Source organism: Nelusetta ayraudi, unplaced genomic scaffold (genome assembly GCF_046127955.1).
Source record: "Nelusetta ayraudi isolate G7.1 ecotype Tasmania unplaced genomic scaffold, CSIRO-AGI_Nayr_v1 ptg000092l, whole genome shotgun sequence".
Taxonomy (NCBI): Eukaryota; Metazoa; Chordata; class Actinopteri; order Tetraodontiformes; family Monacanthidae; genus Nelusetta; species Nelusetta ayraudi.
The window spans coordinates 4,388,540-4,400,000 of record NW_027466142.1 but is presented as its reverse complement, the minus strand read 5'-3'; the positions used below and the strand labels follow the sequence as shown (position 1 = coordinate 4,400,000).

The window sequence follows — 11,461 nt, the reverse complement described above, 5'->3', positions numbered from 1 at the left end:
GATTAATCTTTAACATCCCTAGTTTGGACCTTCACAGGAAGCAATGCTTTAATCTAGCTACCAGCTGTAAAGTTGGTAATGTGATACAGGCTCCCCTGTTTGCTGCTCACTTTTCTGGTGTCAGTTCAGAGGTTGATTGTATGTGACATTGACGGTAAACCACCTGGTGCCATTGTTCTAAAACACAGGGGAAACCAAAGTCATGCCACTGGCGTCACTGATCTTGGCACAGTACCAGCAAATCTTGCACAATTATTCAAAGACAATGTACAATGGGAAGAGGAATGTTGCTATTTAATGCACCACATTACAGCCGAGCTGTGTGTGTCTTCTCAAGGGAAACTAACTAACTGTGTCTTAAGCATGAAGACACAGCTAACTGTTAGCACGTTATGAGGGATCTGCTTTCAACTGAAGGCCATAAAAAGTTCTGCTTTTCTCTTGGAGTTCAGAAATGTCTTGTTTTGTCACCTTTGGTGCTGCTTCACAGGAAATTTACACTCATTCCAATAGTGTATATCACTGTGCGCTGAAATATTTTGCTCGCAGTGAATGTCTTACTGACTGTCGCCTGTGTTCAAACTGGCTGCCTGACCGTCACACACAAATACAGTAGCTGAGGGTTGTTTAAGGCCTGTTTGGTTTAGCTCCTTTTGATTTATCTTCATATTTCTGTCAAAATCCCACATGCTTTGTGTTGTTGTATTTTAAAACTGACAGAAATAAACTCTAATCTCATTCCTTCTGACGTCTTTGGCTCTACTTTCAATAACAGCGGTGCGAGGCAATTTAACAGTGCCTGTTGCCTGTAATCGTGACAATCTTCCTTTAAATGCATTTTACTTGTGAATCTGTTTTTTCCCCAGGTTATTTTTGTCTCTTCTTCATGTTATGTTGACTGTGGCAAACAGTGAAAAGAGGAACGTCTTGCTTGCCAACTCCCTCCCCCCGCGTCGCAAAAACAACCTCCACACAATGCATTCCTTACAATCAGCCACTGCTGATGTAGCCCAAAATGTACCAATACAGCACTTTAAGCACTGCAACCGTGTCTCTTACCAGCAACAGCATAGGCCTCCTCCACGTTGTGAGGCCTACAATGCCTGACAGAATGACCTGGGGATGAAGAGGAATATGGACTTTTCATTTGGTTGAAACAAACAATTCAACAAACAGTCACACATACAAACAAATGACAGCTAAATGTAAATCAGTTATCCTCCCATCTTCCCTTATATTAGTTGCATTAGTGCCCTCAGATCTAAATTATTGCAATATTGTTTGGGTTACCCCACACCGATTCAGCCTTAACAAACTACTCCAAGTAACATATATGACGTCTGGTCTGATAATCGCTCACACTCAGCCAGGAGGGGAAAAAAATGATGTCCATACACCCTTAAGTACATCTTAATGGTACTTTTTCCATTGAACTCAGAAGACACAGAGAGTGCAGTGCCCTCTGTTCAAGTGAACTCCAAACCTGCAGTCAAGACCCAGCTGAAACCTTTCTTACTCGTAAATCACCATTACGATTACCATTAAGCACACTGCTCTTCTCATGTTCTCTCACAGATCTTTTCAGTCACTTATTATTGAGCCATTATTATTTTTGTGGGTCTTTCACTAGTTTACTTTTGATATGTAATCAACACAACTGATGTGTTTTAAAGGAAAATGAAAGGTTGAGAAAACCTCTTCTGCACCTTGTTTTGGGGTCCATGCAAAATGTTTTACGTTATACAACGGTGCATCAAATTAAAGCCGTTCTCATACTTGTGAGACAAATAGCAAAAAAACTGAAAACAGTTGGATGATTTGTCATCTTGAAAGTTACTGAGAAGTAGAAGCTTCAGAAGCCAATTTGACATTTGATGGCTTTCAAAATTGGCTAAACGAAAACGTTCTGGCTGTACAGAAAGTCAAAAATGCCTTTCAATTCAGTGCATCCAGTATTAGCATTAACTAAGTTGGCTTAACAACCATACCTAGTGGTGATTGTTTCAAGTGGATTTGGAAATAGCTGACTGGTGCTGACAAGGCAGCTCAGCTTTTCAGTTCTGAGCAGAGCAACCACAAAAGGATCAGAAAGCTCCTAATGAGCTCCAAAGCAATTTATCCTGATCAGACTTTAACACTGATTGACTCTGTTCAAATGGGTTTCATACAGTCTGACAAACAATATAGTCTGCTGCTCACCATTTACCTCTGTGTCTTTCTAGGCCTGGCTCTGTTCTCTGTTTCGGTCTACACTTTCAGCATCTTAATCTGTTCATTTTACATCTGCCATCTATGGGTTATTTTGAGCCTTTGTGGCCTGTGTTATTTTAAGCCAGTCTTCATTTGTGACAGCGAGAAAGCATTACAGCAAGTCCTACTGTATTGAGTTATACAGACATCTACGCACAGACGCATTGGAGTGTAGCACTCTGTTTGTTCATGTGTTTTTGTGATGACATAAAAGGGGCACTGATGAAAAAAGGAACTAGTTAAAAATGTTATGTCACGTTACACAGTTGTGAAACATTGAGTGTGAATTCATTTGGCTTTTAAAGGTTAATTATTTGGGAACAAAGCACTTAATATGCTACAAGAAAAGACTAATATGGCAATACTTCGTTCAGAAAAACATATTTTGGATAGACAAATTTTCCCTGATGTTATAATCACGATAACATTGTTGCTCTAAACTCGCAAGTCATGTCATGGTTAGCTTTTCAAGCAGACCGCGTGCCTCTGAGGCAGTGGCCTAGTTATTATTTAAAACAAGCTTACAGTTTCCTCTAGATTATGTTTACTGGTTTATTGAGAGGTCAATTTAAAATTAGCATGGCTGCAGTGGGGCGCCACAGCGGTGCAGCGGTTAGCATTGCCTTTCAGCAAGAAGGCTGAGGGTTCAATCCCCTGTGCCGGGGCCTTTTTCTGTGTAGAGTTTGCATGTTCTCCCTGCGTTGGTGTGAGTTCTCAATTCCACAGTACACAGGTCAAAGACGTGCACGTTAGGCAGATTTGCAACTCAGGACGATGCGTGGCTGCGAGCGTGAATGGGTGTTTGTCTCCATGTTGTTTGTGGTGCCGCAATAAAGTGCTGACTTGTCCAGGATGTGACCTGCCTCCACCCAAAGACAGTCGGGATGGAGGCCAGCAGCCCTGCGACCCCCGAGTGCAGGAGAACGATCATGGAAAATGGACGAATGGCTGCAGTTGGATGTCCAAACAATGTGAACAAACTGTGCAAAAACTTGCCAATCAACACGCATCATGTTTTGCACGCATTCACGGAATTTCTTTTAGTCATGTGTTTTGTAAAATTCACTGGATTTTGCATTTTGCAACACACGTGCAAAGTCTGGTTTACCATTGCTGTCAGCTGGTCCCCCACGAATATTTTTTAATCTAATTTTTTTTAAAAATACACAAATGTAAACAACTATAGCTGTTTTTGCTGTGGACAAAATTACCCACACTGAGAAAGTTACTGTACAAAAACAAAAAAAACAAACAAAGTACAAACCATCGCCAGAAGGTGAGGTTTGGTTACTATTTACTGCAGAAGTACCCTAACAAGAACTGAGTCCCTGCTTTGTATCAAGTTATTCTATGTCCACATCCCGGTGATACCCACATACACAAACTATGCAGAAATAGTTTTCTGTCGTCACTTCCGTTTTTTAAAGCGGTAAATAGTTTTACATACACATAATTACCAATATTGCACTCGGTCTCCAGAATGTTAAAGCTCTCGCTGCTGGCTGCGGTAGCGGTGGACGGAGGAGCACTCGAACACACTCACGGCTGATAATAACGATTACTCACCGAGGAGCCTGCCCAGAAGGGACACGAGTTCCGAATAGGGGGCGAGTTGCTGAGGCTCAGCGCTCCGAAGGACAGCGCCACCATGGAAGCGCCGAGCAGCAGCTGCAGCAAGCCGAGCGAGAGCAGCGGCCGCCCGGGTAGCAGCAGCCGGGGTCCCCCGCCGACGAGCCGCGAAGAGGCGGACAATCCACGGGGTCTGTGCCTGTAAGGCGGCTCTGCGAGCTGCGAGGCCCCGGCCACTGGACAGCAAGAGCCCGGCAACACCACCGGGAGCGACATGTCGGAGAGTTGGAGGGAAACAACAACAACAAAAAAAAAAAGAAGCGAGGAATTAGCCGTAGTTTGGGGTTGTTTTCACGGAGTGCGGGGTGGGTCCTCGCTGAAAAGAGAGCCGCTCGCCGCCTCAGCCATGATGGTGGCCAGTTTTAGACATGTTCTCCCGCACAGCGTAGCGCGGCGCGGCGCTGCACGGCACGGCACGGCTCGGATTGACTTTCACATATTTCGGCCGCGAGTTCACTCGCAAGTCCCGGTGGGGGAGGGGCACAATGCGCCATGTGTGACATGTAAACAAGACAGGAGAACATGGGTCTGAAAATAAAACCTCCTCTCCCCGCAGCGGTGTCAGTCACAGACTTCAGTTTAAACATTTATGACGGCGTGACTGTTAGATTACATAAACACCAACTGGGACTAAAACCCCACAACAAAGCGTTCTCTTTATCTGTGTAACATTTTTTTTTTTTTTTTTTTTTTTTTTTTTTTTTTTTGTATTCATTTTTAAAGTTTATATTGGTGTTTACTGACTAGTTGCTGGACCCAACCTCAATAGTTTTTCTTATATTTAACATTTTTGAACTGAAAGGACACATGCTGAAAAATAAAGAGCATAAATACATTTATATGGCACATCCATTCTCATCACTACTTTTCCTCCACTCACTTGGAGTTGTGGGGAGACTGGAACAGGTCTCAGCTGCTTGGGGGTAATCGAGGGCGAGTTACACCCTGTCATCAGTTAATGACGTTTATGACCTCATCTCAAGCCTAGCGAGGAGTTCTTTCAGCACTTATTCTTTGGTCAGGTTTTTGATCAACTCTCATCCGCTCTTCCCAAGTTCTTGTCCTTTGCAGGTTGTTGCAAATTCTTGCATTTAAATAGCCAACTATTAATTTGTGGCCTTCACGGTGGCGCAGTGGTTAGCACTGTCTCAGGCCCAGGTCGTGGGTTTGATTCTGGGCCTGAGACCTTCCTGTGTCGAGTTGGCATCTTCTCCCTGTGTCTGCATGGGTTCTCCCCGGGTTCTTCCTCCCACAATCCAAAAACATGCATGTTACACCCGGAACAAGTCACCCACTCATCACACAGCCACACTGTGTCAAGCTACCACTCACAATCATACTCGCACATTCGACCAATTTACTGCTGATACACATGCACACGTCTTTGGACTGCAGGACAAACCTGCAGAGTGCTTCCGCAGGCACAGCCAGGGAGAACGCATGCAAACTCCCTACACAGACCCAGGCCGAGGGATTGGACCAACAACCTTTGTGTTGTGAGGCAACAGGGACAACCACTGCACCATGGTGTGGCTCCTTTATTGATAATTTGCTCCGTCAGCAGCAGGGCTATATAGGTGGATTACATTTGCACTGCATTTACTTAACATCAACCAGAAGCACTAATTAAGCACCTTTGAAAAAAGATACTTGCAAAGGAAGTGGGACGGACCACCATCCAATTTTGCAATACTTTCGTACTGTGAAACTTTAATATTTATTTGATATATATGTATATATATATATATATATGTATATATATATATACATATATATATATATATATATATATATATATATATATATATATATATATATATATAGAATATACTCAGATTGGAGAATTATCTGCTTTCTCTTCAGCATTAAAAAAAAAAATCACTTAAGATGTTTTTTGTTTACCTTCATTACTAACTCCTTTGGAAATGCACATTTTTCTGTTTTGATTAGATCAACGTGTGGCAATGATTAAATGAACAGATTATTAATAGACATGCTATCAATATTGCTAATATTTATTCTATAAATGATGTTGTTTTTTATGTTGAGTGCAGCTCAGTTGCTTCAGGATTTTACACACTGCTGTAAACACATAATAGCCGTGCTGGCTGCTGTCTGCCATGTGATGCACAACTGGGGCATAAATCCTCTGCAACCTTCACACGTTGCTCCTGAACTGTACAGGCAACACACATAAATCCTCAGTGATATGTTGCATCTGTACGATGCTAACACTGCTGCTCACCTACCATCACTTAATCTTACAACATGCCTGTGTCACTGTTCACATATACAAATGTGTTATCATATATCAAGATAAGGCCACAGTTCTTTTTTTTTTATTGCAGTGTCCTTATTTGAGTGTTTTACTATTTGTTAATTTTATTGTATTGTTACAGGCTGTTCTGTGTCTCTGTTTAATCTTATTACGTAACACAGGAGACAAGTTTTCAGCTTGACCGGACAGCACAGCTTCTTCTACCATATTCTTCTTCTTCATGTATATACCATATGTATATATGATGTTGGAGTACATATAGTGCTGTGCAGATTATACTGTGAAAGTGTCATGCTACTGCAAGTACTGAAATGAGCATCAATAATTAAAGGTCCCATGTTAGATCCATTTTATATGATTAATTTCCATCAGGGACTCCAGTGGAGAAGCCTGACACAATTAATTATGTAAAACTTCTGCAGCACTTTAGCTCTTTGCAACCTCCCTCCAGAAAGCTTTGTTTTTGGCTCAAAGTGATGCCTTACTGCAAAATCTATTTTTTGGAAAAGGGACAAAAAGGGTGGGTGTTCAGTGTCTTGGAGGGTGGAATGAACAACTGGCTGAGGTATTGCTCAGGGAGGTATAATGTGTTCTCCAGAAAATTCTGAAAGGTTTTGCAACAAACAAATACATACATTGGACATTTGTCTTTTCAAGCTCAGGGTACAGACACTTAGTATTATTAGGAAAATATTGATAAAGCACCTTTTGGAATGTGTGCAACTGCCTTACAGCGAAGTCATGGGTTTAATTCCACATGGACCAGGACCTTTCTGTGTGGGGTCTGCATGGCTTCTCCTCAGGGACTCTGGCTTCCACCCCACATTCCAAAGACAAGCACATTAGGTGGATCGATCAGCAACTCTAAACTGGCCATAGGTTTGAATCTATGTGGCCCTGTGGTAAACTGGCAACATGTTGGCTGGGATATAGGCTCCAGTGCGGTGTAGAAGTAAGTGGACTGATGACTTTGATGGCTGTTTGTACTTCATATGACGACTGGTATGGAAGGCATTACAGCAGTGTTTCTCAACTGATGGGTCGCAACCCAAAAGTGGGTCACGGAGCTGTTTTGATTAGGTTGTGGCTTTGTGCCCCCTACTCGCCACCTTAAAGAGATTTTATAGAGAATATATAAATTCCTATGGAGAACATGTTGGGCATTTATTTTTTTTAATCAAAAGAGGGCTAGCATTTTTATTTTTATGGAATAGATTTGGGTTGCGACTTTGTGATAAAAAATGTGGCTCCTCAGACTCCGCCAGTTGAGAACCACTGCATGACAGACATGTGTCCCACTGCGGCTCATCGACACATTCTTATACACCAAAATGCAGCACACATTCTGGAAACAATAACGTGATTAAGCTAGCATCACAAACAGTTGTTTTAAGTGGGTTGCCATTAATTCTGGATTTTTTTTGTTGTTAATGGATGCTATATAAGACAGTATGCAAAGAAATGAAACACGGTTTTCAGATGTTTTGTTTTATTTCCCCTTTAAAGGTGAAAACTTGGGATGGGGTAGCTATCAGTACACACATCAGTCTTTACTGCTCTTTTTCTCAGTACGTCCATGATTAAATCATCCTCCATGAGTTCGACAGCTGATCCGTGGGAAAGAGCATCCGTCCTCTCATGAGTACTTGAACAGTGTACACTTTGTAACCTGTGCAGCTGAAAGGATAGAATACAATCAAGGATATAAGGAGGAAGGAAAAAAAAAAATGCCAAAAAAAAACAACCCCAAAAACAGAACAGGGAAATATTTGACAGAATCAAGCATCTGCACAGACACAGTGACCCTGAACACAAACTGGATCCCTATGCGGCTCACTCAGTGTGCCTTTAGAAGTCATCATGTCGTCATGGGCAAACTCCATTCAGTAAATGTACGAAAAGAAAAATAACAAAAACCCAGCCAGCTTATTGAAGACTTCAACTGTTCAGTGTATTTTGGAGATCTGCATTAGGGACAATGACTTGTATCATTCAGAAAGTCATGAATAAATGTTTCATATTTGTCTGGAATAACCATACGTTGTGCCTCAGACTCTAACTTTTGGATCTAACTATTGCGTTGTCTGTCCTTGAGACAAGGCCTGTGGGGGTTTTCTTATATTGGGCCCACAAATCCTGTGAAAACCTGCTCTCACATAATGCAGCACATAACCCGGACAAGGCTTCAAGGTGAATCTGGCTTTTCTTATCTTGACATCTAACACCCTCACTAAATTAAAGCAGCCAAACCTTCAGCAGCCCAATGCTGCATTTCTTCTGAGAGTAGTCACATCTTTGAAATGCAAGAGTGTGGTTGAAATATCTCTTACTCACTGTTGATGAAGCTTCAATGTTAATGAACACAATTACCCAAAACCAAAGCAACAATGTGCGGATACGTTTCACTTTTTGTCGGTTTATTTGTACTTCAGGTTTGTTAAGAATATTGTAAATATATAATAATTTCAACCATGTTGGCGGACAGCCTACAGAGACTCAAAAGACAAAACAATTCAAGGCAAAATACATCACTCTCGCGCCCACTGTTCAGACCGGCAGATGACTTAGGGCTAGGAGGAGCAGTGCAAACAGCATAGTAACAAAGCACCAAAAACAAATAATAATAATAATAATAATATAGTAATAATAATAATAATAATAATAATAATAATAATAATGAATTAAAAAAAAAAAGACAGAATCTTAAGGCTCAGTCTCACTAGAGAGTCACACAGATAATTCTGTTGACATTTCCTTGGAGAGGTTGTGCTAGAAGGTGAGTGTTGGGACAGCTCACAGTAGTGTAGCTGCTCAGCTCAGGGGTGGAACAAGAGTGGTGAATCAGCCTCGCTGCCCATGTGTAAAAGTTTTTTTGTGTGAAAGATTTAACTTTAAGCTGAGTGATTGCGATGTTGATTATAGACTGTTTAACAATAAGGAATAATATCTAAACAAATGCAATGTTAATGGCGATACAAAAAATATAGATGTCCATTTGGTTTTAAAAAAAATATCAAAGTAGTATTAAATTTCCTGATGCTAGTTGGTAACATCACTAGCTAGCAAACCATATAGGTTAAGTGTTGTAATAAGTTAGCAGGGTAGTGTTTAAGACAAAGATTTATATAGACTTCTGTCTTCCCAAGGGTCACTTTGCTTTTGTGAATCATTTTATTCTATAATAGGGGAGTATAATAGAGAAGGGTTATGTACTATTGGAAACAGCAAAGCTTTGATACCTTCATGTTTATTTCGATGTCACTCTGTTTCTCATTTCTAGATGACGACAGTGTAAGAGCTTAAACACTTGACACTTGATTTGTGATGCACACGTAAAGATTAATGTCACCCCAGTGAGCTAGTTCACAATTTCACCAGAATTGAGCGCCTTTGTATTAGGATTTTGAAGTTTAAGGCTGGAATGTGCTTAATCATTTATAGCCTTTCCCTTGTTTTTCTTTTGTTTGTTTGTTTTTTTTGTTTTTTTACGTCGTGTCAAAATTCAAACTGCTGCAGCTCCTTTTGCCATTGCACGGATACGGATGTCACATGACGCAAACTTTTTCTCCCACAGAGAAGACAGGACTGGAGGTACAGGGTGTCTGTCGTCGCTACTGTGAACCTGTTGGTGTGTTTTGCTACTGCCAACTACTACCGGTGTCTACAAACGGCACAGCACAAGGGGACAGCATTAAGGTTTTGGTGTCACTGGTTCCCTGGTTTTCTTGACAGCAGCAAAGGTTTTCGTATGGCTGGGTGGCTGAGGGGGAGAGGAAATACAACCCAAACCTCGTGGGATTTAAGAAAGCAAAAGGCACTTCAAAAAATTGTAACAAAATCTCTCTCTCTCTCTCTCTGTCTGTGTGTATATATATATATATATATATATATATATATATATATATATATATATGTGTATATATACAGTATATACGTATATAGATACACATATATGTATATATATATATATATATATATATATATATATATATATATATATATATATATACGCATATATGTATATATATATATATACACACACATATATATACATATATATGTATATATGTATATATATGCATATATATATATATATATATATATATATACATATATATATATATATATATATACATATATATATATATACATATATATATATATATATATATATATATATATATATACATATACATATACATATATATATATATACATATACATATATATATATATACATATACATATATATATATATATACATATACATATATATATATATATATATACATATATATATATATATATATATATGTATTTATATATATACACACACACATATATTTCACAGGCATTGTTATATATGAAGGAATGCAAAGAGAGTATAAACACCAAACCTTTGTTATATATATATATATATATAATATACTGTATATATATTCTCTGTATATAGGGTATTCTGTGTATTATAATACATACATAGCTTTTGTTTATCATAGATGGCTATAATAAGAGATTATAAAAGCTGGGTATACATGTGATAAAGCGCATTTGGGGTGTGTTGAGGTTCTTTGTGAGGGGCTAAACTCGTGGCAATAGGTTTCAGTTGCTGTGCACAAACTGAAGAGTTGCATAGGCAAGAAAGACAAGTGGTCTCAAGTCAGCGAGTTCTGACCCATTGAAGTGGTTCCTAAGAAACAAAGGAACGAAACACAACGACGACAACAACAAAAAAGTTATGTGAAGATAGTTGCTCCTATCCAAATGGACAGTTCCGATTGCTTGAACTTCCTCCACGCAAAAGAAGGCAGTAGTTTGTCCCCCGTCTCATTATTAAAGAAGCAAGAGTCAGTTCAGAGTCAGCAGCTCGATTATTGTGCAAGACGTGATGGAATGGCAGGTGTGTAAATAAACGGCCCGGGCAGCGCTCGTGTGTCCAGGAGGATGACAGCCGGCTCTACAGTTCAGTGTCCTGGTACTGGTATGAGTTAGTGTTGTAGTATCCCGGCACGGCCAACTCCCCAGTTTCCTCTGCGCTGGAGTAATGAGAGCCTGCATCCCTGGAGGACTGGAAAGCCTGGGCTTCAGGACAGGAGCTTGAGCTGTGGGCACAAGGAACATTGAGGCTGCACTGAATCCTGTCCCACTCTGTGGCCACTCAGCCCACATTGATCCACTTTCATGACATTCATTGTAATGACAAAGACAAATCCATACACTTCAATACATTTAGAGTTAGTTTAATTAGAGGTCCAGTGTGTAATATTTGGCTTGACTTATGATTTTTATATTGGTAAAAGCTTA

At 40.0% G+C, this 11,461-nt stretch overlaps 2 protein-coding genes across 3 annotated transcripts in view; both read right to left on the bottom strand.

Annotated features, from left to right (window-relative positions):
* Positions 1-4,576, bottom strand: part of fam189a2 (family with sequence similarity 189 member A2) — a 15,175-nt gene extending 10,599 nt beyond the window's left edge. Inside the window, exons 1-2 of one of the 2 annotated variants that reach the window (XM_076047212.1) lie at positions 3,817-4,576; positions 1,060-1,116 (exon numbers count right to left, since the gene is read on the bottom strand). In XM_076047212.1, coding sequence (XP_075903327.1) covers positions 1,060-1,116; positions 3,817-4,095 — 336 coding nt within the window. In that variant the 5' untranslated portion in view covers positions 4,096-4,576. The remainder of the gene's footprint in view (positions 1-1,059; positions 1,117-3,816) is intronic. The other variant, XM_076047211.1, reaches the window with a different exon arrangement.
* Positions 4,577-10,477: 5,901 nt separating this feature from the next.
* tjp2b (tight junction protein 2b (zona occludens 2)) overlaps positions 10,478-11,461 on the bottom strand; it is a 56,151-nt gene continuing 55,167 nt past the window's right edge. Inside the window, exon 23 of the mRNA XM_076047283.1 lies at positions 10,478-11,259. Within this exon, the coding sequence (XP_075903398.1) occupies positions 11,115-11,259 (145 nt within the window). The 3' untranslated portion in view covers positions 10,478-11,114. The remainder of the gene's footprint in view (positions 11,260-11,461) is intronic.